We start from the raw sequence: 27028 nt of genomic DNA on the forward strand, positions 1-27028 counted from the left end.
CCTTAGCCAAAACCCTTACTTGATTAAGCTTATCACCATACTCATGCTTTATCTCATTGAGTCCCATTTATGCCCACAACTGATCTTCCTCCTTGAATCCATTCATCAGTAGTCGCACATATCCATGGCCATATGGAAAATATTCTCTAGAAATTCTAGCTAATAAATCAAATATTTTTGCACAAAATTGATCATAATGATCAATAATGTGACAAAAATAACAAAAAGTTGACAATTTTGTATATTTGAAATCTACCCATAACTATTCTTCCTTCAGCTTGGTTAACGACATTCTTCTTTTCAATGGAGCATGAACATCCATCCCTATCCTAATGCGCATGAATTCTTTTAAAAGCTTGGATCAGAATTCTTTTAAAAGCTTGGATTAGAAGTACCATATTCTCCAATATAATTACCGATATCTTTTGCCACAAATTCAAATATAAAACTTTCACGTAAATTATGCACTTGCACCCACATTTCAATGCTAATTCATATAAAAGTATAATATTATTAGAGAAATGTCATGGACTATCCTTCACCACTCTCTCTACATCCATTCCATGAAAAAATCGAAAAAGAAAGATAATGTTTCTAAATTTTTTATGACAATACCTTTAATCCATCTTCATATGCTAGTCATTGGATGTTAGAAAGCTGCAAAACTTCTAATCTTATACTTTCCTCCTATAGCTGAAGTTATTCGATAATCTATATTATCTGACTCAACATCATTCGCCATAATAATTTAAAGAGAAAATAGAGAGAAGAGAAGAGAAGAAGAAAAGAAATGAAAAAATAGAGATTGAAAGAAAATCATAGAATAATAAAGAATTAAATAAAAAAACTTGTTACAAGAACAAGAGAATAAGAGCACTCATCCCAGGAGAGGAGAGGACTTTCTTGGAGGTTTTGTTTTTTAAATTTATCTTTTGTAAAAAAATAATTTCACATTTTTCAATGTAAAATTCTTACTCTTTTATCATTTCCCCTCCAAATTGGAGAGAAAAATAAATGGAGATAGAAATAGAAGTTATTTTCCTTTTCCTCTTTATTTTGCTCTCGCTTTCCAAGCAATGTAAAGTGAAAACTCCTTTTATTTCCTTCTTTCTTTTTAACCATATCCAAACCCGAAAAGACTAATTAATAAGATTTTTAAATTTAAAAGATATTTTAATATATTTTTTAAATTTATTATAAATTTTTTTATATTATAAACATTATATAATAAATATTTCTATTTTTAATTAAAAAATTACTATTTCATCTTTATTAATTAGTCTTTAATTTTAAAAATAATTAGATTTTTAAAAAAATTATAAATTAATTCTTTCATTTATTTTAATTATTAAATATTATAATAAAATCTAAAATATTTTTAATATAAATTAATTAATAAAATTTTTTATAAAATTAATATAATTAAATAATAATATTTTATCATTAAAATTAATAAAATGACTAAATAATAAATCTCATGGACACTTTCACTAGTTTTCTCCTGCTATAAAGAATAAATAATATGTTTACCTAATTAAAATGAGCGAATCGGGTCGGGTATACAGGCCAGTCTGTGGACGAGCGCACACAACAGATGCAATTTTCTGTTTTGGGAGTCGCAGTTCAAAACGAGTCGCAAACTAAAGCCCTCATCCACGCTATCGGATAAAGCCTCTACTACAAATCGCCGACAACACAATGGGACGTGCAATTCTTTCTCCCTTTCTCCTCCTCTCCAACTCCCCTCCTCGCCTGTCTTCTTCACTGTACTATCTCTTAACTCTATCTCTACTATCTGATACTTTATACTCTTCACATTCTAAGACAATCTCTAGTAGGTCGCTCGCTGGATTTCGAAGAGAATATCTGCGAAGTTCGAGGCTAATTCGTAGAAATGCAAGATGCTTTACTGGTTTCCGTTGCCACTGCAGTGTCTCACTTTCGGAGCCCGCTGCTCCGGAGAGTTCTTCGAGCTCTGTAAAGTAATTCTCTATCATTGCTTGTATATTCTTTAAATTACTGAAATTGCATCAACTTTGGTTTAGCAGCTGAATATATATTTTTTTGGTTTTGTTTCATTTTAAGATGATTAAGAGGCTGAATTTTGTTGTACTATGATGAAATTGTTTTAAAATTTAATTTCGAACATTTTTCTGTGCGGCTTTTTGATTCTGTGGAAGCTTTGATTTACAGGAAGAGAATAGTTTCAGGAGTCCAGCCAACGGGATCTATTCACCTGGGGAATTATCTTGGTGCTATAAAAAATTGGATAGCTCTTCAGGTTCTCTCCGGCTATTTTAGGATGAACTTTAAACATTTTGGAAATAATGATGGTTCTTTTATAATTTTGTAATCTCTGCATGAAATGTTTGATATTAAGTAATTAAACTTCATTGATTTGTTATCTCTGCATAAACTGCTTGATATAAAACTTCATTGAGCTGTTCTTTTCAAGATCATTGCTCAGTTTGGTAGTTCTATGGTTGTTCTCTTCTTTAATTGTTAATGTAATCCTTTATAAGCTGTCAAATGGAAATTTTGTTGATGAACTTGCAAACTTTTTATTTTATTTTTTATTTAATTGCAAATTTATACTGCTGTCCTAGGTGATTTGTCAATATTAGCTGCTTTTTTTTTTTCAAATTTGCAGAATACATATGAGACTCTCTTCTTCATTGTCGACCTCCACGCGGTATGTTTATTAGATGGTGAATGCTTTTTAAGTTAATCTATTGCATTGGAGCCAAAACTTAGTAGACTCTTCTGTTGTGCATTTTCTATGCTTTCTGTTTATTGATCTTCGTGTATCTGTCGATATATTAAACTGTTCTGGTTACATGTGGTTGTGGTGTTCCAAAAAATTTTATTAGTCAGCTTTGTGGTTTATGCAATTTGTGAACCTACAGTTATTTGTACATGAACCAGCCATAATGTTTTGTCTTATGACATGGTAGGATTACTTTAGCTGTGGATGACCTGCCTGTGTCCTTGCCAAATGCCCTTAAATTATGAACACTGATCATAGATATCATTATGTGTGGAGGTAGTAGCTGATTGATCTTGGTAAATAGGTGGTGAAGAGATGGATGGTTTCAGTGAACAAATTAGACTGGAGGAACAGTGAGACATGCAATATGGAGGTCAAACCAAATTGCTAAAAATGCTAGATAAGATTATGAGGAATCTCGTTATATGAGGTTTTCATATTTTTGGTGCAGTTGCTGGATTAATGTTGCCTGGATCCATATTACTGCTAGGTGGTTTTCTTTTCTCACATGAGTTGAAGCTAGCTATTTAACTTAATATATTCATCAAAATGTATTTCATAAGCTTCTTGTTGTATTTTAGGAACTTCTTGTTGAACGTGTACCATGATGATATATGCTTAGTGGGTGTAAAAACAATTAGTCCATTTTTTGTCCTTAAAAGCTTAAGAACTTTGGGTTCACGTTGTTATCACAGCTTCCTGGTTTATGCATTAGCGTGTGTTCATTGCCATGGAATTGAGGATTTAACTTTATCTGTGAAAAATTTCAACGTTTCAGCTTTAAGTGAGAGTTCTTGCAATGAAACGACTCTACTGCCACATCACTTATTATCTTAACAAACTTAGAGCTAGAAGGTTTTTGGAGTGCCAACACAGAAGTCCCAAGTAAAAAAAAAAAGAAAATAAAATAAAAAGAAAAAGAAAAATCAGCAACATTTCTTTTAGCAACTTTGAAGAAGTGTAAGTTTCACTGTATTGTGTGTGGGGATAGATTTTGAAATGAAATTACAACCATCTTTTATAGGGAGTGGAGCTGCATGTGAGTTCTACTTCTAAATTTTATTAAAAGAGAAAAAAAAATGTCAGGTGGAGACTATTATCTTCTAGATCTTATAGACTGTCTTACCTTCTGGTGTAATTGTTTTTTTGGTACAACAGTTTGGTCCATCTTAACTGCTGCAAATTTCTGTTTGACTTATAGATTACATTACCATATGAAACACAACAATTGTTGAGGTCTACGAGGGAGACAGCAGCAATTTATTTGGCATGTGGTGTTGACACTTCCAAGGTCATGCAGCTTTTGGTGTTTGACAATGCTATTTAGAGCTATACATCTATATTGACATTTTGTGTTGATATTTATTAATTGTTTGCTTACTCTGATTTGTACGTCCAGGCTTCTGTATTTGTGCAGTCTCATGTTCGTGCTCATGTAGAACTAATGTGGCTTCTAAGTTCTGCTACACCAATTGGTTGGCTGAATAGGATGATCCAGTTTAAAGAGAAATCCCGAAAAGCTGTAGGTCCATAGCACAATGAAACTCAATTTCTACTAGTTTATACTTTTCTAATTGGCAATTATGTGTTATAACTTGGGTCTCCTATTAATGGTCTATATTTTGATGCTTGAGAGTCTGGTTAATGTTGCGTTTACTTTGTGTATTTGTATTGTCTCATAATTTTAGATTAATTGTATACCTTGTTTTACACTTCTGCAGGGTGATGAAAACGTTGGGGTTGCTCTTTTGACTTATCCTGTTTTGATGGCATCTGATATACTTCTGTATCAGGTGGTTTTAAAACTTGCAGATCTTTTGTAATGCTAATGAGAACATTTGTTTTTCTTGGAAGTTTTATGCAAACATGTAGATCATTAATGGTAAATTTGTTTTTGCAAGTGAATAATAGAAGGTAATTTTTGTGAGGTAGAGATTGGGTTTGCTAAAGTTTCAGTTGTATATGTTAGCTATTAATAAGCTGATCATGAGTAGATTGCGATTGACTAGTTGAGTTGATTTGATTGTTACTGGTTAATAGAGCAGTATAGATTAATCATTATTCTCATAAAATCAAAAATTTCTTTTTTTGCTTATTTACCGCTTTGTATTGCTGAATGATGATAAATTGGTAATCAAATATGCATAATCCTTATAATTTGCAGCATGCCTCTGTAGTCTGACTTTGTACCAGTTGGTGAGGATCAAAAGCAACATCTGGAATTGACCCGTGAGATAGCTGAGCGCATTAATTATTTATATGGAGGAAGAAGGTGGAAGAAATTAGGAGGGTAAGAAGTTATATATCTCTTCAACATGTTTTACATTCTCTTAAAGAAGTCAAATGTTACTAGCTTATTGCACTTTTGGCTATTGTGTTGAGGTTTTTGTATTCTCATTGCAGGCGAGGAGGTGCTATCTTTAAGGTTGATTCCTTTTGATCTTGTTAACAATCATCAGAAGGGTGGTGAATTAACAAGTGATGGTAGTAAACTTTCCTTAATGCTTTTCCTGATGTAGGTTCCTGAGCCCCTTATACCACCTGCTGGAGCCCGAGTTATGTCTTTGACAGATGGTCTTGCCAAGGTGATTGATATAATAAATTAATTTATAATTTCAAGTTTGCACGCTTCAACACATTTATCATAGAATTAGTGAAGGAAATTAATATAATTGGGAGAATACTAAGTTCTGTACATTTTCTACCTATTAGTCTTTTTGGAGTTGGAGTTAGGAGCCAAAGATCTGGTGTGAAATTGCTTTTTGAAAGCTCTCTTTTAGATTATTTTTTTTAAATCTTAAAAGCTGTTTCACTGTTTTGAAGTTCTTATGACTAATATATGTCAAATTAAAATTAAAATCAAGATTCAAAATTTAAAAGGTTCATAATAAACATTTTTTAATAGACAATTTTGAAATAGTGCTTTTTCTCAAAAATAGCTTAAATAAAAATATCAAACAAATCCCATATCTCATTGTTTTTCTGTTTAATAATTTGCTTGACTACTTTCTTTTTATTCATGTTACTGATGTTTTCCTGTGATTTAACCTTTATATAGATGTCCAAGTCTGCACCTTCTGACCAATCTCGAATCAATCTTCTTGACTCAAAGGATGTGAGTTGTCACCATTTTCCTATATTTTGTTTCAGATGTTGCAATTTTTAATGTAACTAGACATTAATAGAGGTAATAATCTGCAAATATTTTCTTCTTGGAGTTGGAAGTAACAGGAGCATGTTTGCACCATTTTACTCTCTGTCTTTCTTTGAACGTTTTATTGTCAAATGTCTTAAAAATTAGTAAAGGTAGAAGCTATGCAAAATCTTTTCTACAAGGAGGATTGAAGTAACAGTGGCATGTTTGTCTGTGTGGGAAAAATTTGTATCTCAGTCCTGAAGTCAATGGTTAAGTTGTTACTTTTGTCTTTCTTCTGTGCTTGCTGCATTCCTCTAAGTAGTGCCTTGTTTTCTGAGTTTTGAGTAAATTCTGTATATTGGATGGTTGATATGGTATTCTGGATAGACGGTAGACTAATGGTTCTCTAATTTTTATGGGCGTTTGAAACTTGCTAGTTGGTTTGAATAATTGTACTGTTATGATAACATTGATAAATAGTATGTCAAATTGATAAGAATTGTAGGGATGTTATGGTTTTGTTAAATAACTTTTTTTTAATACTTTTGTTTGGATATATGCTCATTATTAATGTGTTTTCTTTTATCATGAGTGATTAATAGAATATTTCTATTTTGCTAGTGTGGAATTTCATTGTACTCCATCCTTAAATTTCGTATGGGTCCTTAATACTTATTTTCTAAAAAAATCATGTAGGTGATAGCAAACAAGATAAAACGATGCAAAACAGATTCATTTTCGGGGTTAGTTCTTGATCTATCTCACAAATTAGAATGTTTTCTCATTCTTTGGTTGATAGCATCTTACAATATCTAGCGTGCTTTTTTTTTTCTCTCACGTAATTCTTACAGCCTAGAATTTGATAACCCTGAAAGACCTGAATGCAACAATCTTCTTTCAGTATATCAACTTATCTCAGGCAAGACAAAAGAGGTAATGGATTTTGTTTCTACTTGCTTTTGCTTAACTTTGTCATACCTCATCTGCTTTAAGATATTCCACAGTGAAAGTTACACTTTCAATTGCAGGAAGTTAAGCAGGAATGTCAAGATATGAATTGGGGCATGTTCAAACCTCTCCTAACAGATGCCTTAATTGACCATCTACATCCTATCCAGGTTCTATGCTGCACTTGCTTTCTACTTCACTAAGGATGGTGGCAGTATATTTACTTGCCATGCTCAACTACATGCGCTTTTTACTTTGTCTCATCCTCTTCTTCTGGGACTCTTGGTATTTGAAAGAGCTATCCTTGTTTAAATGTGTATCACCTTAAATTTAATTCATTAAAATAAGTTGCAGCTTTGTTGGGACTTCCTAAGAAGCAACTGCTTTCTCAGTTTTGCTACTATTTTCATTTGAATACAGTTGTGCAATATACAAAATGAAAACTATCCTGAAGTCAGTTTTCTTCTTCTCTTGAATGTTGTAATAATCTTCTTTGAATGCTGGCTCCATCAGTTAAGGGGACGTGGTTGTGCACATGCTGACATGACAGCAGCATACCATTTTAACCAACTTCTGGCCAAGTGATTTCTAAGATGCATGAAGCCTATTCTTTCTCAGTGTAATGTGCAGATATTTTGGTTGTGACTGCAGTGTCTGCTGAGGATGTTTGTTTTATGCTTAACCATTTCGTGGGCTGCCCCATTTTCCTGACACCTCTGGGGAAATTTATTTTTTTTTTTTGGGATTGAAAAGATTACCAATTCGTATTCCATTTTTATTGTTAAGCATTACTTATTTTTTTTCAGGTTCGTTATGGAGAAATAATATCAGATTCAGCTTATTTGGATAAAGTCCTAGAAGAAGGTGCTACTAAAGCTGCAGAGATAGCAGATGCCACTCTCAATAATGCATACCAGGCAATGGGATTCTTGCGGAGGAGATGAGCAGAATTGATGCAAGAGGAAAAAATTCATAAGATACCTGTACACGGCAACCTTAAAGTTAATTTTGGAGGATCAATCATTGCCCAAAATTATTTGGAGAGAATACTTTATTGAGAAATCCCCACAATTTTTTTCCATGATACAGCTGCCTAGGGATGGCAACGGGTAGGGTACCCGCGAAATTCAGGGTATCCAAATCCGAACCCGATTATATTTATAAAATCCGAACCCGTTCCAAATCCGTTTAATATTTTATTTTTACTATCCGAATCCGTCCCGAACCCGTTTAACAATACCCGCACAATACCCGAACTCGATTTTTTTAATTCAATTCGATGAGAAAAACTGCCAAATAAACTACACCTAACAGTTGCACAACCCAGCAGACCCAGCAGTGTGTTCAATAACAAGAACCAGCAACTCGGCAACCCAGCAAATAATGATTTATAATTATATAATCAGATTAATTTCATAAATTCTAAAAATCAACAGTATTACATTAATCAAATAGCAAATAATTAGATTTTTTAACAGTATCCAAATAATTAGATAAATAGTTCCTAAATTCTAAAAATCTTTAATAGCAACTAAAAATTTTTCAAGAACATACACACAAAAGATCTTGATTATCAAAAAATTTAATTGTAAACCTAAAGAGAGTTTCAGGAGATGTCGCCGACGCCGATTGAGGAGGGGAAGGGTTGTCTCTAGCATCAGTGAAGTGGAGGAGAGAAGCGTCAATTGAAAAGAGTAGATGTCACCGACTGGAGAGAGAGAAGGAGATATCGCCGATGCCGATCGGGGAGAGGGAAGAGTTGTCTCCAACTGGGAAGTCGGAGATGTCGCCGCTGGAGAGAGAGAAGGAGATATCGCTGACTGGGGAGATCGCTGATTGGGGAGAGAAAGGAGACGTCGCCGGTGCCGACTGGGCTGCCGGCAGTCGTCAGTGAAGTGGGGGAGAGGCGTGACTGAGAACTATGGGAAGGGAAGCGAGGGAGAGAGGCGCCGCCGAAGAGAGGAAAGCAGAGTAAAATGAAAAAAGGAATTAGGGATTAGGGTTACTTCACTTAGTTTTGTTAATATAGCTAATCGGGTTCGGGTAACGGGTATCCGAGCACCTATTCCCGAACCCTACCCGAATCCGAGACGGGTAGCATTTTTCAAATCCGAACCCGCCCAAATCCGTTTTGTAAAAACCCAAATCCGTCCTAATAGGGTTTGGGCGGATCGGATACCCGCGAAAACCCGCCCGACTGACATCCCTACAGCTGCCTCTACCTCTCATCAAGACAGGTCCTCTTTTATTCTCTGTTGATTGTTGAACTTGCTAATGTTATGCTACAAATTCTCCATGGTATGACTGCCATATACTGGTAATCTTATGTTGATTTTATCTTTCTCCACCATTATGTATATCACCTAAATTGATCGTTGGATGAAAATTTGTTGTAGCATTTTGCTTTTCCGCATGAAGTGGGATATGATTGAAGAGATTCAAAAAAATTCAGAGGCCTAAATGCCTGAAGTAGGACATGATTGAAGAGATTCAAAAAATAAGGATGTCAACTGTAATTTTACATTACTAAAAGAAACAAACTTCCTTGCCTCTTAAAAACCTTTTCTCCCTCCATTTTCATTCTTTCCCACAGAAGATGCAGCTGCAATCGTTTTATTATGGCTATATGAATTACTCATCACCAAATGATATCTACATTGTTCGTAAATATTTATTCTCCGGCTTAAAATTTTTTTTATAATTTAATTCTTATCATTGTGAGTTTGATTTATTATAATAAGGATAAAATTATTATTAAATCTTTAAATTTTTTTACAATTAACTGGACCGTTTCAATTTTAAAATTACTCGATTAAAATATTACATCGATAATTGTCTTAAATTATTTATATTTTTTAATTTTTATAATTTTAATTATTTCTGTTATTTAGTATTTGTAATGTAAAATCTTCATACATTTTAATTTTTCTGAACAAATATAAAATAAATTGATTAAAGTTTTATTAAAAGTTTGATTTTATAAATTTTATTTGAATAATTTTTAAATAAGAATATATTAGTAAATTTTTTAAAAATTCTGAAATAAAATGGAAATTCTCTCTTATGATAAATGGGTGGCATCATCGACCCTGGCTGCCACAACCTGCAGTGTCAGTTGACCAGTACCGAATTGGATGGACAAGTAGTGAACAAATTCCTCTTGGTGCGAGCAACCATTTTTTATTAACCTCAACTTCTTGATCGTATGATTGATTGTTGCAACCATTTTAGCCAACTTCTCGGTGGCTTCAATGTTTGTCTCTGAAGCCAGTTATAACCCCATTAGTCCTGTCTAATTCGAAATAGAATCATAGCAGAGCTAGAGCTGAACTGCTTAAAATCTGCATGAAACTAATTCGAACCAAAATCATAACTTCTTGATTTAGTTCAAATTCAAGAATTATTTAAATAATAAATTAGTTGATTCTAAATTAAATTAAAGTAGTAGTTTAAAATCAAATTAAATTAAAATTTCAATTTAACAAATTGGAGTAGCTAGCACCAGACTAGCTTGATAGGATTAAAATAAAAAAAAATTACTGTTTAGTTTTTATAATATAAAAAAAATTTTTAATTAATTTTTTAATTTTAAAAATTACATTAAAATAGTAAAACACTTAATGATTAAAATTAATTAAATAATTAATTAATAGATTTATTAAAATCTCAAAAATTAAGCCATATAACCATATAACTTTTTAAAAATCATCAGATGATGCATAATTTGGTTCATCTAATTTCTTTAGAATGGTATAGTAAAGTTTAAAAAAAAAAGAAGGAAAAAGCTCTGTAAGTTTTTATTCATACATTCATGCATCATTATCATGGCGTCTTCACTTAACGGAGTGTATATTTTTAGGCCCACAGTTTTACAAGAACTCTCGTTTGATGAGGAAGATTAAAGAGTTAGAACAGAACTAGGAGATCCAAAATTCTAAACATTTTGCTGGATAGGAAAGACCGGAGGCACCTTTACGGCTTGGCCATAAAGGAGAAAAAGTTATCTGCTCAGTTGAGAAAGTCCAAAAGGCACTAGAGGATTACTATAGAGTTATCTAAGCCCGCACAGTGGAGGACCTGTTGGGCTTTTAGTTTAATATTAAAGTACATATTTTTATTTTTTACTATATATTTCTTTTTCTTAATTTTCAAGTTTCATAATTTTTATTTATTTATTTTTTAATTATCTCAAAATTATTTTTTTTACACTATAATAATATAAATGGATTATTATAAAACTATTTAATTTTATTATATTTTTTAAAAAATTTTTAAAATCTCTTTTAATATTTAATAAAATTTAACATTTTTGAAATGAATATAATTATTAGTTAATAAAAAATACAATTTTGTAAAAAAATAAAAATGAACAAAAATTATGCGACGTATAAAATATATTAAATTAACCAATTATATTTTAAAATTTTTATCTATTAAATACTTCAATTTTAATAGTGATCTAATAAATACTTAAATTATAAAAAATTATTTATAAACACTTAAACTTTCAAAAAATATTATTTTTAAGTATTTAAATTTTTTTAAAAGTTACTTTAAATATATTAAAAATGTATTTTTTAAATTTAAAATTTTATTAAATCACTATTAAAATTGAGATATTTAATAAAAAAATTAAATTATAAATATATAAATATATATTTAGCCAAAAAAAATAAAAAGTCATTACTCATTTATTTCCAATTGAGTCGCCAATCTCAAGGTATAAAGAGTATTTTTCATATTAAATTTTTATATTAAATATGATTTCAAACATAAAAAATTGAAAATTTTTATCTTTAATAAAATTTAATAAAAAGTTCTAAAATAATATTGAGAGAAAAAATGAAATGTAGGTAATGTTTTTCTTAATTGGAAAAACTCAGGGAATTCGAGGTTCGGTGTGAAAATTATTTTTATTTAATTGATATTTCTTTTAAACTTTTGGAGAAATCAAGAGAAAATAATTTATCTATCCTAACTTAATTAAATTATTTTATGAAAAGTTAAAAAAATAATACATTTAAACCAAATTAGATATAAATGTAAGAAATTTCATCATCACTTATCCGTGGCAAGTAGGAGACTTTTTTTACAAAGTAAGCTCTATCCTTCGATTATGAATCCATATGGGTGGGGAATGTATGTTTTTTCTTGATTTAATTTTCATTAAAATTTTAATAAAATAAAAATATTAAATTTACTCTTGAATTATATAATAGGAGTAAAATAATATTAAATTTTATTTTTTAATTTAAATTTATTGTTAAACTATTATTAAAAAGTGAAATAAATTCAAATAAAATTAAATAGATTAAAAAGAGTGTAACTCGTGGTTTTAAGAGTGATGATTTTATTTAATATTTTAATAATAATTAGAAGGTAATTAGATAAAAAAATAAAATTTAATACTTTTTTTACTCTTATGAAACAAATTTAATCTGTTAAAAAAAATCATCTGCTTGGTTTTCAATGATAATATTTTTAGCCAAATATATAACTTAGCCACTATCTTTTATAAAAAAAAAAAAAAAAGTCAATTGATATTATGATCTTCTTAAACTTTAGATATCTGACTTTTCTAAAAATATAATTATTTAAATATTAAATTTTACAAAACATAACTATTAAATATTTAAATTTTATAAAATTTAACTATTTAACTCTTAAAAATTCAGTGTATATAATTTACATTCACATATATATCTATTTAATAATTACATTTTATAAAAATTATTTATAAAAAATTAACACGAAAATTTTAGAGTATTAATTGAATTTTTTATATAAAAATAAGGTGTACTTAAAAAAAATCATTAAGTCAATATATTTGATGTAGACAAACATAAATAAATAAATAAATAAATAGGTATTACGCACGTGAAGCTGATTCAAAGTTTATCCATCCGCAATTTGATCAGCAAAGCAAATGTCAAACTCTTGTAATTGGTCGTAAACCGCTTATCCGTTATCCTAGGGTTGGCATCCATCAACGGTTTGTATTGCCCTTAGCCTATCTAATAGCTTGGAAATATGTATGATAATCCATATCTACCTATATGTCAATATCAAAGCTAAAGTATATTTATTTAGTATTCTATTTCCTTTTAGTTTTTTTTTTTTTGGGTTTTTTACTTTTTTTTTCTTTTATTTGATTAGATGAATTAAAGTTTTAAAATTTTTAAAAATTATTATTATTTATTATAATTAATTATAACTAATATTGTTAAGATTAGTTTGATGACGTGGCTGGAATGGATCTTTTACTGTGATTGGCTAGAACCTACAAGAAAGAAAGCGTGAGGTGGAGGTGGGTGCTTATAATAACCACTCCGATACTCAAGTCAATATCTCGAAGGGCAGAGGAAATGTAATGGACTACTTAGAGCTTGTGGAGTATTAAAGACAGTGTACCTTTGTATCTGCGATAACCCTCTTTTTATATTGCAAGAAGATGGAGATAAACATAACATTTTCTGTGAATCCAGTGATGATGTAGACAGTTATTCGATAAGGAACATTGCCAGCTAATAAGTTGGCAATCCCGCGATCTCAGGCGAGATGGAAGTGTGTCTAACAACGGTAACTCTATAAGAAAGATTCGTCCTGTCGAGGGAGGGCGAGCCTTGTCATCAAACCAGATGTGAAGTGTCCGGGTCTTCGTTTCCTCAGGCGAGACCACATTTTTCACTTGCCAGATCTCTGCCACATGACCCTTATCCTACGGTGACAGCTCAGAACCTCTTTTATCGAAGTCTGGAATACATGGCCCCTTGAGATTGGTTCTTTGCTACTCACATTGCCTCACATGCTGATCCTTTTCACAGCCGCTGCGATGTTTATCGTGTCGCATTTATTACCTGCCATCAAAACTACTTTTATAAAGGCCCATTGTCTTCTCCAAGCATCCTTTTGAGTTTTTTTTGCAACTTTTTTCAGAGGAATTCACCCCTTCGACTCCCTTCTCATTTCTGTTAAGGTTTTTGCTTGTTTCACGATAACTTCTTTGTCTTTTTAATCATGGATAGAAACACTTCCTCCACCCCTAGCAGGGCCTCTATTTCTAGTTTTTCTCGGAAGGTCCCATCCGAATGCCAACCCCCATTGTTCCATTGAGGGAGACCTCCGAGAATAAGGGTGGCTCCTTTGGTGATATCTCGTCCGTCCTCTCGGATAACGATGTGGATCGTTTGTGTGAGACCTATCATATTTATCGAGATTCTTTTTGAATTTTCGCTCCTTCTCCCCATGTTCATGCTAACGACTTGATTCCTGTGGGCGACACTATCATGGTCTTTGAAGAGCAGTTGAAGACGGGTCTCTGTTTCCCTTTAGACTCCTTTTTTGTGGAGGTCCTTCGGTTTCACAAGTTTTCTATCGCTCAACTCCATCCTAACAGCTAGAGGATATTGGTAGCTTTTTGGTTCGTGTATTTTAATAATCACATTGAACCTAGTGTAACACTCTTTTCCCAGCTTTACCAACTGGGTACTTGTAAGAATAAGGATTTCTGGTACGTTAGCAGTTAAAAATATTTGAATATTTTTTACCAGATGCCTTCTTCTTTAAAATAGTAAAAAAATAAGTTTTTTGTCTTCCGTCATTGTACTCTAGGGCGTTTTGGGCGCCTTCAAACTAGCTGGCACTACTGGGTAGAGTTGAAGAAGGTTAGGGTCTACTCGAGGAGAGAGGAGGATGAAGCTTTAGCTTCCCTTATGACAATGACTAAATCTTTAAGGAAGATTAATATTACCCAAGCGACAAGGAATGTCATTTTGTCTTGGCAAAATCATCTGCCGGCAAGCTAAACCCGCACTCCTCACTTGCCCAACGCATCCTTATCTCAAGATCGGGGTACTTCTTTTTGCATCATTTTTATTTTTCAAACTGACTATCTTACTTACTTTTGAGCTTTTTTTCATATCATGCATATTTTAAAAAATTATTATCAAAACACGCAAGATTCAAAAATATTTTCGGATTCTGTGTGTCAAAGGACTGAGTTCGACAGTCAGAGTGCCGAACAAGGTTGTTCGACACTGTGGGTGCCGAACAAAGGGCAGTTCGACAGCATGAGTGTCGAACTGCGATATTTACCTGCAAACTGGACATGTTCGGCACTCAAAGTGCGGAACATATCCGGGCCCTCAAGACATGCATGCATGAGTCATGCATGACTGCATGCACCGTTGAAAGAAAAGTAATATGAAAAATAAAATATTTAAAATTATAAAATAATTAAAAAAATTATAATATGGTTGATTTTAAATTATTATATTTTTTCAAAAATAAATATTTATTTATTTTTAAGATATAAGTTTATATAAAAATAAATTTAAATTTCTTTTAATTTAATTGTTTAATTGATGGGGATTTTAATTTTTAAAAACCTTTATTTTTTAATATCATATATACAAATATTAATTTATTAATTTTTAAAAATTTAAGAATTAATTAATATATTTTTTAAAATTATAAAAATTACACACATCATTATTTCAAATTTCTTCATCAGGTACTAATTTATTTCTTCATCATGGCATTAATTTATTTCTGTGGCAGGGATGGAAATTTACCTGTTTCTTTTATCCAGAAGTACCTGATGAAGAAATTTGAAATAATGATGTATGTAATTTTTATAATTTTAAAAAATGTATTAATTAATTCTTAAATTTGTAAAAAATTAATGAATTAATATTTATATATAAGATATTAAAAAATAAAGTTTTTTAAAAATTAAAATCCCCATCAATTAAACAATTAAATTAAAAAAAATTAAATTTATTTTTATATAAATTTATATCTTAAAAATAAATAAATATTTATTTTTGAAAAAATATAATAATTTAAAATCAACCATATTATAATTTTTTTAATTATTTTATAATTTTAAATATTTTATTTTTCATATTACTTTTCCTTCAACGGTGCATGCAGTCATGCATGACTCATGCATGCATGTCCTGAGGCCCGGATATGTTCGGCACTTTGAGTGCCAAACATATCGAGTTTGCACGCAAATATCGCAGTTCGACACTCATGCTGTCGAACTGCCCTTTGTTCGGCACCCACAATATCGAACAATGTTGTTCGGCACTATGACTGCCGAACTCAGTCATTTGACACACAGAATCCGAAAATATTTTTGAATCCTGCTTGTTTTGATAATAATTTTTTAAATTATGCATGATATGAAAAAAAGCTCCTTACTTTTCCTCTTTTTTGCAAATATGGCCGGATCAAGCAGATTTTCTGAGGCAGTACGTGTTGCTCGAAAAAGCAAGGATGTTGCTGCCAACCCCCCTGCTAAGTGCGCTCGCCCATCGGAGGAGGTGATCATACTTCCCCCTCCCCCTTCCTAGCCTATGGCCAAGGAGCTGGCATCCCTTCAGCCCGAATCTTTGGTTCCGGACATTGCTACTCCTACCCTAGCTTCTGTGCTCCTTGTGATGCCCCTTCTTCCTATGCTCCTGTGAGTGCTGGAGTCGAGCCTTCCTAGCCCACCGGTATTCGACGTTTGGCCTTAGCGCTAAACTGAGTGTCTTCTCTCCTTGAGGACCCTCCTTTAGGACTTCTACTTATCAAAAGTGCCCTGAGGTCCACAGATCGCCGTCACTTGAATAAGATTGAGATGGATGAGCTATTCGTTAATACTATTCATTCTGCATTGGAGGGTGCTCTTTGCGCCTATGTGGTTAAAGAGTGTTTAAGAGCGTTAAAGCGAGAGTTTGGCATAAACGAAAAGCATAAGGAGCTTTTGGCCAAGGAATGCTCAAACTTGAAGGCCCGGGTCACCGAAATTGATAGTGCGATGAAGGAGATCCTAGAGTCGGTGGACAAGTTTCAGGTTGACCTTAATGCGGCCTTAGCCTCTAACTTGGGCCTTGAGAATCGGGCTGAATCTGCCGAGAACCAAGTGGCCTTATTGCAACACCAGGTCTTGGAGTTGCAGGCTCTAACTAAAGGGGCTGGGGCCAGGGCCAGGGTAATTGAGCTCGAGGTGGAACTTCAGGAGACAATGATCTAGGGCGGAGAGATTTATTCAAGACCAGGATTCTGTGAAGAAGAACCTGGTGAAGCGCTTCCCTTATGAGGATTTCTCCTAGATAGATGACATCCTCCCCGAAGAAGAAAACGAGGGTGGTGGGGAGCATGCTGAAGATACTCCCCTTAAGGATGAGCGTGATGAAGATTTACCCTTTGACCAGGTTTTCCCTATAATAAATACTGAAGATATCAATGTAATAGAGACTCGGGCAGAGGGGGTTGATGACCTTGCCTTTTTGTAATTTTTATATATATTTTTAATGAGAATGTTGCCTTCATTTTTGTTTAGGTGTTTTTACATTTCCTACATATAGTATTTTCGAGGAAAAAGGTTTGCTCAGGGGGCTAATATCCATTTATTACGCCTAGTTACTGACCCATCTTGGGGTTGTGGGGTTGTGAAATAAGAAACTTAAGGAATTTCCAAAAAAGCACCAATGCCCTGAACATAAGGTATGGTAGATGCGCGTCTTGCAGTTTATGATTCGTGGCCTAGCAAAACTTTTCTTGACTAATGGGTCCAATGCCCGAGCATTCTAGCAGAAATTGCTCTGTGATTTGGCTTGTCGAAAATTGCCTTATGGTCTTAATGGGGCCAACACCCGAGTGTCCTGGTGAAAACCACCTTATGGACTGGCCTAGTGAAAATTGTCTTATGGCCTTACTTAGTGGGACCAATGCTCGGATGGTCTGGTGGAAACTGCCTTACGACCTGGCCTAGCAAAAACTGCTTTATGGCCTTACTTAGTGGGACCAACACCCGGGTGGTTTGGCGGGAATCACCTTGTGACTTGGCTTGGCGAAAACTGCCTGATGGCCTTAGTGGGGCCAATGCCTAGGTGTCCTGGCGAAAACCATGTTATTGGCCTAGCAAAAACTGCCTTATGCCCTTGCTTGGTGGGACCAACGCCCAAGTGATTTAGCAGGAACCGCCTTGCGACCTGGCCTGGCGAAAACTACCTTATAGCCTTTTTTAGTGGGACCAATGCCTGAGTGGTCTGGCAGGAACTGTTTTGCGACCTGACTTGGTTAAAACTGCCTTATGGCCTTGCTTAATAGGACCATCGCCTGGGTGGCCTGGCGAAAAACTGCTTTGTAATCTGGTCTGGTGAAAACTGCCTTATAGCCTTGTTTAGTGGGACTAACGCCTAGGTGGTCTGGCAGGAACTGCCTTGCGACCTGGCCTGGAGAAGATTTGCCTTGTGGCCTTGATTCATGAGATCATTGCCCGAGTAGTCTGGCGGGAACCGCTAAAGAACATACTATATATAAAAAATATTTTGCTGGTTTTATTATTAAAGGATTATCCTTCATTTACATACGAGGGTAAAAATAAATTGCTTGTCAAAATGTGAAAAATACCGGGACAGATACTTCGGGCGGACGACCTTTATGGGCAATTATTTTTCTCAGTCTTATAAAGTTTCCCACCTTTCTAGTAATCTTGTCTATACTTCATCAGGTCCTTTTGTTATCACATGTATGATTCCCACGGAATCTCTATCAAGAGTCGTCTCAGGTGTTGTTTCTTTAGGCTCAAATTTTAGCCGTTCTTTTCCTTTTCTCGTAAATTCCAAAGGGTGCCATCCCTTATGATTCTTTCGATCTCGTCCTTTAATTGTCAACATTCTTCCGTTTTATGGCCATGATCTTCATGGAAGCGATAATGTTTGGTCTTGTCCCGTTTATCCGTCTTCTTGGGATTAAGTTTTGGGCGGCCACCTAATTTCTTTATCATTCTTCCTGATCCATATTAAGATATGAGTTTGTGAGTCATTTAGCGGATGTAATTCTTATACTTACTTTGTTCGTCCTTTCACGAGATGGGGTAATTCTTATACTTCTTTATCATTCTTCCTATTCCATATTAAGATATGAGTTTGTGAGTTATTTAGAGGGGTGTAATTCTTATACTTACTCTGTTCGTCCTTCTTTCGCGAGATAGGGTAGCTCCAGCGATCTCCTTCATGGATTTGTCTCTCGGACTTTTGACTTAGCTTTTGACTTGCCTTCTTGTCTTCTTTTAATGTGTGGATATCATCATCCAACCTGATTGTAACGACCCGAAAATCGGACCGTTACCGGCGTTAGGATCCAGGTCGGCTTAAGGCCGCCGGGACCCGTAGCAAGCCTGACATGCAACCTGTAAACCTGTTTAATCCCATACATGATCAACAACATACATAAAAATTAAAACTTTTCTTTCATTCAAACACCAAACTCAACCTGTGCATGCACTGATCATAGACATAATCATAAACATCGACCCCTCTGTGGGATCTCATCAATACCCCAATGGGCAAATACAACATATGTTGAGTTGGTTTACATAAACATCATAAAAGATCTAGGATCATGCATTAAAAGGGATACCTTACACATAGGTTAAGCACAACCTTTAATCCTCAATATCATTACATTATATAACTATTCATAACTTTACATTTTATCATGTCCACATTCTATCTATTACATACAAATGACTTCAATACTCTTGCTGACCTCCTGGTCTATCCTGTACCTGCAAACCTGGGAAATTTGGGAAAGGGGTGAGCTACTAGAGCCCAGTGAGCAGAATAATAAAACATTTAAACATATGATAACATGAAATGCATCACATCACAACTAATCATATCAAGGATAAACTTGTCACCATTTAGCCCTCTACATATTCCAATCATGTCAGGGGCGTAGTGCAGGCCACACCTGGTCTTTCTCTTATACATAACATAACATACATAATCCATGGTGCCGGGGACATAGTGCAGGCCACGTCCGGTCTTTCTCTTACATAGTGCCAGGGGCGTAGTGCAGGCCACACCTGGACTTCCATATCATATCATCATGTCATAACATATGAGAGCTAATGGATCATTCAACATTCATCCACATCAACAACATATTATGCAATGCAACATATTCGTGATTTCTAATGCAAACAACCTAAAATATCACATGGCATCCGTGATGCATGAACATGCTCAAAACTGATTTATTTTCTTGAAACATAAAGAGTTATTCTACTCACCTCTGGCTAGCTCTGACACTGACTGAAGCAGCTGACTCACTGCTGAGGTCCTCGGTTCCTCGGGTCCGAACCTACACAGGTGGACTCAAATGAGGGACCAACATACTATAACATGACTCTGAAAACATCCCCCAAAAATCCCCTAAAACACCTTAAAACAATCATGCAAAACATGCAAAGGAAGGCTGAACAGGGCAGGTTCGGCGGCACCTTCGGCGGCCGAAAGTCCCTCCAGAGCCGAAACCCAGGCAAGTTCGGCGGCACCTTCGGCGGCTGAAAGTCCCAGACAGAGACGAAAGTCTCTTTTCGGGGGCAACTTCGGTAGCCGAAAGGCCTGCCTCCCAGGCAGGTTCGGCGGCCGAAAGTCCTTCGGCTGCCGAACCTGGTTTCTGCCAGAGGGCAGAAACTTGGTTCCCTTTGCACAAAAACCTCTCCTTCCCATTCTAACATGCATATAACTCATTCAAATCATGCAAATATACATACATTGGCTCCTAGGGGCTTCAAACTAACTTAAACCCCAACTACAACACACAACAACAACACATTGCTCAAAAAACACAACATAAGCTTATAAACCTAACCATAAGCTAAATACGCATTCTACTTCATAGATCTTACATAAAACTTACTTAAAACATGCAATGAGCTTAAGATCGGCTCTTACCTCTTGAAGATCGAGAGAGAGACGACCTAATCTTGGAGATGGGAGATTTTCAACTTCCTTGAGTCTCCAAACTCAAAACTTGCTCAAAACTTGAAAATCTTTAAAATAAGATGAAAACTTGTGAAAATCGTGAAAGATTTGAAGGAAAACTCAAAGATTGGTGAGAGACGGCGGAGAGCTCACATTGGCCGAAAATGGGGAGAAAAGCTCACCCATTTAGGCTAAGGGACCCTTTTATAGTGGCTGGCCAGGCCACGTTCGGGGGCCGAACGTGCCTCCGCATGCATGCCATGTTCGGCGGCCGAACTTGAGGTTCGGCGGCCGAACCTGGACTTCCCTCACTTATGCCTTCGGGGGCCTAAGGCACACCCGAAATGCCTGCATGTTCGGCGGCCGAACTTGAGGTTCGGCGGCCGAACTTGAGGTTCGGCGGCCGAACTTGAGGTTCGGCGGCCGAACTTGAGGTACGGCGGCCGAACCTGGGTTTTCCTCCAAGGTTGTTTTCATGCAAAAACTCATTTTCTTTTCATTTAAAATCATAAAATACATTAAAACATTTTAAGAAAACATGTTTCTACCCTACTAGAGGCTTCCGACATCCGAGATTCCATCGGACGGTAGGAATTCCGATACCAGAGTCTAGCCGGGTATTACATTCTCCCCCCTTAAGAACATTCGTCCCCGAATGTTCCTCAACTAGCACATGCAAGGCATACAACATATCATACACATAAAACACATGAAACATATAAGAAACTAACCTTAGAAAAGATAAGGGTATTGCTGGAGCATGGACTCCCGTGTCTCCCAAGTGCATTCTTCCAAATTGTGGTGGTTCCACAGGACTTTCACCATCGGGATTTCCTTGTTTCTTAGCTTTCTGATCTGGGTGTCTATGATCCGTACTGGCTGTTCAACATAGGTGAGATCTTCTTGGATCTCCACATCAGGCTCACTAAGAACCTTGCTCGGATCTGACATGAACTTTCTCAACATGGAAACATGGAAAACCGGATGGATTCTTTCCATTGAAGCAGGTAAATCTAGCTTGTTCGACACATTCCCAATCTTTTGCAAGACTTCAAAGGGTCCGATGTATCGTGGGGCTAGTTTACCTTTCTTCCCGAAGCGAACCACTCCTTTCATAGGGGACACCTTGAGCAATACCAGATCTCCCTCCTGAAACTCTACTTGCCGTCTGCGGATGTCTGCATAACTCTTCTGTCTGCTTGCAGCAGTCTTGATCCTTTCTCTGATTATGGGTACCACCCTGCTGGTAATCTCTACTAGCTCAGGCCCTGCTAAGGCCTTCTCTCCAACTTTCTCCCAGCAAACAGGTGACCTGCACTTCCTTCCATATAAAGCTTCATAAGGAGCCATCCCGATGCTAGCATGATGGCTGTTATTGTAGGCAAACTCCACCAAAGGTAGATGCTACCTCCAAGAACCGCCAAAATCCAACACACACATTCTAAGCATATCCTCTATGGTCTGGATGGTCCTTTCTGATTGTCCGTCCGTCTGTGGATGGAAAGCAGTGCTAAAATCCAACCTGATACCCATGGCGTTCTGTAGACTCCGCCAAAATCTGGAGGTGAACTGGGGCCCTCTATCGGACACTATTGAAACAGGAACCCCATGCAGCCTGACGATCTCGTCAATATATACCTGCGCCAACTTGTCCACAGAATAGCCACTCCTGACAGGGATGAAGTGAGCAGATTTGGTGAGTCTGTCCACAATCACCCATATGGAGTCCAATCTGTTGGACGTCGCCGGTAACCCCACTACGAAGTCCATAGCTATATTCTCCCATTTCCACTCTGGAATAGGTAGCGGGTTAAGCATTCCAGCCGGCTTCTGATGTTCCAGCTTCACCCTCTGACACACTTCGCAGGCTGACACAAACTGTGCCACTTCTTTCTTCATAGCTGGCCACCAATAAACTTTCTTCAGATCTTGGTACATCTTGGTGGCTCTGGGGTGAACGCTGTATCTTGCATTATGAGCCTCTCTCATAATGTCTCCCTTTAGCCCTATGTCATCTGGTACACATAGTCTGCTCCCGTAGCGGAGGATCCCTTTGCTGTCGAATCTGAACTCACTATCTTTGCCTGACTGAACAGTCCTGGCAATCTTCACTAACTCTGGGTCCTCATGCTGTTTCTGAGCCACCTGCTCCAGAAACACGGGTGCCACTCTCATCTGGGCTACCAAAGCACCTGTACCAGACAACTCCAACTGTAGACCTTCCTCAACGAGCTTGTAAAACTCTTTCACCATTGGCCTCCTTTCTGCCGATATGTGGAATAAACTGCCGAGTGATTTCCGGCTTAAGGCGTCTGCTACAACATTTGCCTTACCCTAATGGTACTGAATCTTGCAATCATAGTCACTCAGCAGCTCTACCCATCTTCTCTGTCTCAAATTCAAATCTCTTTGACTCAGGATGTACTGTAGGCTCTTATGATCCGTGAAGATCTCACATTTAACCCCATAGAGGTAGTGCCTCCACATCTTGAGTGCAAAGATTACTGCTGCCATCTCAAGGTCATGTGTGGGGTAATTCAACTCATGCTTCTTCAGCTGCCTAGAAGCATAAGCAATCACCCTCTCATTTTGCATTAGTACACAACCCAGTCCCACACGGGACGCATCACAGAAGACTGTAAAGTCCTCATCACTAGATGGCAGAGCTAACACTGGTGCTGAAGTCAACCTCTTCTTAAGCTCTTCAAAACTCTCTTCGCATTGGTCAGTCCACACAAACTTTTGATTCTTCCTGGTTAGTCTGGTCAGAGGAGCTGCAATCTTTGAGAAGTCCTGAACGAACCTCCTGTAGTAACCTGCCAAACCCAAGAAACTTCTAATCTCTGTCACTGACGTGGGTCTAGGCCAGTTAGCCACAGTTTCTGTCTTCTTGGGGTCCACCTCTATTCCATTTTCTGACACTACATGCCCCAAGAATGAAATGCTCCTCAGCCAGAACTCACACTTAGAGAACTTGGCATACAAGCCATGTTCCCTCAAGGTCTGCAGAACCATCCTCAGATGATGGGCATGCTCCTCTGCATTCCTGGAATACACTAAGATATCATCTATGAAGACAATAACGAAGTGATCCAGGTACTGGCTAAACACTCTGTTCATGAGATCCATGAATGCTGCAGGGGCATTGGTTAATCCGAACGGCATTACAAGGAACTCAAAATGCCCATATCTGGTCCTGAAAGCCGTCTTTGGCACATCCTCATCTCTGATCCTCAGCTGATGGTACCCAGATCTCAGATCTATTTTGGAGAAACAACCCGCTCCTGCTAGCTGGTCGAATAGATCGTCGATCCTTGGCAAAGGGTACTTGTTCTTGGTAGTGACTTTGTTCAACTGCCTGTAGTCGATACAAAGTCTAAGGGATCCATCCTTCTTTCTGACAAATAAGACTGGAGCACCCCAGGGTGAGGTACTCGGTCGGATGAAGCCCTTGTCTACCAGCTCTTGCAATTGTTCTTTCAATTCCTTCAACTCTGCTGGTGCCATCCTGTAAGGAGGGATAGAGATCGGTCGGGTTCCAGGCATCAGTTCTATCTCGAACTCTATCTCCCTAGCAGGTGGTAAACCTGGCAGTTCGTCTGGGAACACATCCAAAAACTCTCTGACCACCGGCACCGAGGCGGGCTCTCTAACCTGACTGCTAAGCTCTCTCACATGAGCTAAATACCCCTGACATCCCTTCCTAAGCAACCTACGAGCCTGAAGTGCTGATATCAGACCTCTAGGTGTACCCCTCCTGTCTCCTCTGAAGACTACCTCTGACCCATCCTGACCTCTGAACCTGACTACCTTGTCCCTGCAGTCCAAGGTAGCACCATGGGTAGATAACCAGTCCATCCCTAGAATGACGTCAAAATCTGTCAAATCTAGAACCACCAAGTCGGCGGACAAGCATCTTCCCTCAACAAACACAGGACTACACTGGCAGACTGACTCTGCCACTGATGGATCACACTTGGGTCCACTGACCCAGAGAGGACACTCTAACCCAGAGATCATCAACCCCAACCTCTCAACGGCTCTCGGAGCAATAAAAGAATGAGATGCACCAGGGTCCATCAAGGCATACACATCTGAACAACCAATGACTAAGTTACCTGCCACCACGGTGTTAGATGCATCTGCCTCCTGCTGTGTCATTGTGAAGATCCGTGCTGGAGCTGATGGACCTTCACCTCTGAAACCCGCTGAAGAAGAGGCTGCCCCTCTCCCTCTACCTCTGCCACTGGCCTGAGTCGTGGCTGGAGCTGCTGGCTGCGCTACACTACCTGAAGCTGTCTGCTGGGACTGTGCCATCGGGGTTGCTCTTGGACATTCTCGAGACATATGCCCCTCTTGACCACATCTGTAACAGGCTGTCGTCCCAAACCGACATACTCCCCTGTGTGGCTTACCACACCTTGCACAAACTGCATTATCCGCACCAGAGCTTGAGCCACCTCCAAATCCCAGACTGGACTTAACCTTGTTCCAGAACTTGTTCTTCTTCGACTTCCTAGAGCCTCTGTCCCACTTTTTACTACCTGAAGCTGCTGCATTCAGCGAAGAAGAGCCTGGGGTCTTAGAACCAGAAGGCTATGCCACTGACTGCTTGACTTTCCCCTCGATGATAGCACTAGCCTCCATCCTCCTAGCCATATCCACTATGGCATGGAAGCTCTCCCTATCTGCGGACTGAATCAAGGAGGAATACCTGGAGTGAAGTTTCATGATATACCTCCTTGACTTCTTCTGGTCTGTGTCAAGAGTTTGCCCTGCGAACGGCAACAGCTCCAAGAACTTGTCGGTGTACTCCTCTACACTCATTTCCTCTGTCTGCCTTAACTGTTCAAACTCAATCATCTTCAATTCTCTTGAACTGTCAGGAAAAGCCCATCCTGCAAATTCATTTGCAAACTCCTCCCACGATAGGCTGTCCAACCTCGGGCTCACATAGTTCTTAAACCACTCACGGGCCTTTTTGCATTTCAATGTGAACCCAGCCATCTGAATTGCTCTACTGTCATCTGCCCCTATCTCATCTGTAATTGTTTTGACCCTCTCAAGGTACACAAACGGGTCATCTTCGGTTTCAAACTGGGGAGCACCCAGCTTCATATAGTCGGTCATCTTGACCTTGCTCCCACCAGATGAGCTAGGCTTAGGCATATGGGTTGCTGGAACAGTGGGTTCTGCTGATGGTGGAGGAGGTGCAACATTTTCTGAGGTAGGATTTGCTGGATTTGGATAGTAAGGTGGGGGTGGATACATTGGGTATTGTGAATATGGTGGGTAGTAGGGTGGGTATGGCATCTGTGTGGGATAAGGGGTAAAACTAGGGTAATCCGATGTACCTCCCATCGAATACCCGGGATTTTGTGAGAAGTGTGGGTAGTGGGGTGGCTGAACAAATCCCGAGGCCTGAGTGCCTCCTTGGGACTCTCCCATCCCCTCTTCTGACATGCTAACTCCCAGACTGCCAGCCCTCCTCTGCTCTACATCCATATCATCCCCCATGTCTTCTGACATTCCTCCCTGAACTGTTCCCCTCACTGATCTGCTTCTACCCAGATCCAGAGACCTTCTAGGGTCTCTTACTGCTCTTTCTCTGCTAGACCTACTAGACATTGCCCTAGGCAATGTAGGAGGACGGGCGCTCATGCCCTCATCCTCAGGTGGCACTCCAGTCAATCGTGCAGATCGACGAGTTCCTCTCATCCTGTTTTCTGAAAAACAGTACACATCACAGAAACGTTAGCATCTTATGGTTCATGTGAGCACACATGAACCCGCATCACATACATATCATTCATATCATAGCATTAATGCACATGTATATAATCATGGCATTTCACATCATCATACAAGACAGGACTCCACATCCTATCCTAGTGGACATAACCTTTCCTATTGTGCTTGACCTTCTATAACATCTATGAGCCTGACACTCTAGGTCCGACCATATGAACCTAGGGCTCTGATACCATTCTGTAACGACCCGAAAATCGGACCGTTACCGGCGCTAGGATCCAGGTCGGCTTAAGGCCGCCGGGACCCGTAGCAAGCCTGACATGCAACCTGTAAACCTGTTTAATCCCATACATGATCAACAACATACATAAAAATTAAAACTTTTCTTTCATTCAAACACCAAACTCAACCTGTGCATACACTGATCATAGACATAATCATAAACATCGACCCCTCTGTGGGATCTCATCAATGCCCCAATGGGCAAATACAACATATGTTGAGTTGGTTTACATAAACATCATAAAAGATCTAGGATCATGCATTAAAAGGGATACCTTACACATAGGTTAAGCACAACCTCTAATCCTCAATATCATTACATTACATAACTATTCATAACTATACATTTTATCATGTCCACATTCTATCTATTAC

The 27028-nt window shown here is 37.3% G+C and overlaps 1 protein-coding gene across 3 annotated transcripts; it reads left to right on the forward strand.

Annotated features, from left to right (window-relative positions):
* The first annotated feature begins 1583 nt into the window (after positions 1 to 1583).
* LOC110612054 (tryptophan--tRNA ligase, chloroplastic/mitochondrial) lies at positions 1584 to 9198 on the forward strand. Of its 3 annotated transcripts, XR_006350282.1 has the most exons (16): positions 1585 to 1766; positions 1836 to 1982; positions 2194 to 2281; positions 2651 to 2692; positions 3969 to 4058; positions 4167 to 4289; positions 4489 to 4560; positions 4945 to 5057; positions 5171 to 5192; positions 5287 to 5352; positions 5826 to 5882; positions 6600 to 6646; positions 6755 to 6836; positions 6932 to 7021; positions 7658 to 7935; positions 9059 to 9198. XR_006350282.1 is itself a non-coding variant. In XM_021752697.2 (15 exons), exons 1-15 carry the CDS (start codon positions 1699 to 1701, stop codon positions 7793 to 7795), a joined length of 1242 nt encoding a protein of 413 aa, XP_021608389.1. In that variant the 5' UTR covers positions 1586 to 1698; the 3' UTR covers positions 7796 to 7932. The 3 variants fall into 3 exon arrangements, 2 of the variants coding, with proteins under 2 accessions (XP_043811290.1, XP_021608389.1); XM_021752697.2 differs by lacking the exon at positions 9059 to 9198 and having other exon boundaries at positions 1586 to 1766; positions 1839 to 1982; positions 7658 to 7932; XM_043955355.1 differs by lacking the exons at positions 2651 to 2692; positions 9059 to 9198 and having other exon boundaries at positions 1584 to 1766; positions 7658 to 7932.
* The last annotated feature ends 17830 nt before the right edge of the window (positions 9199 to 27028 follow it).

This window comes from Manihot esculenta, chromosome 3, assembly GCF_001659605.2.
Source record: "Manihot esculenta cultivar AM560-2 chromosome 3, M.esculenta_v8, whole genome shotgun sequence".
NCBI lineage: Eukaryota > Viridiplantae > Streptophyta > Magnoliopsida > Malpighiales > Euphorbiaceae > Manihot > Manihot esculenta.

Coding starts and splice junctions, on each gene's coding strand:
- LOC110612054 (XM_021752697.2), top strand. CDS start 1,699: ATGGGACGTGCAATTCTTTCTCCCTTTCTCCTCCTCTCCAACTCCCCT. Junction 4,290..4,488: donor AAGAGAAATCCCGAAAAGCT/GTAGGTCCATAG, acceptor ACACTTCTGCAG/GGTGATGAAAACGTTGGGGT. Junction 4,561..4,944: donor CTGATATACTTCTGTATCAG/GTGGTTTTAAAA, acceptor ATGCCTCTGTAG/TCTGACTTTGTACCAGTTGG.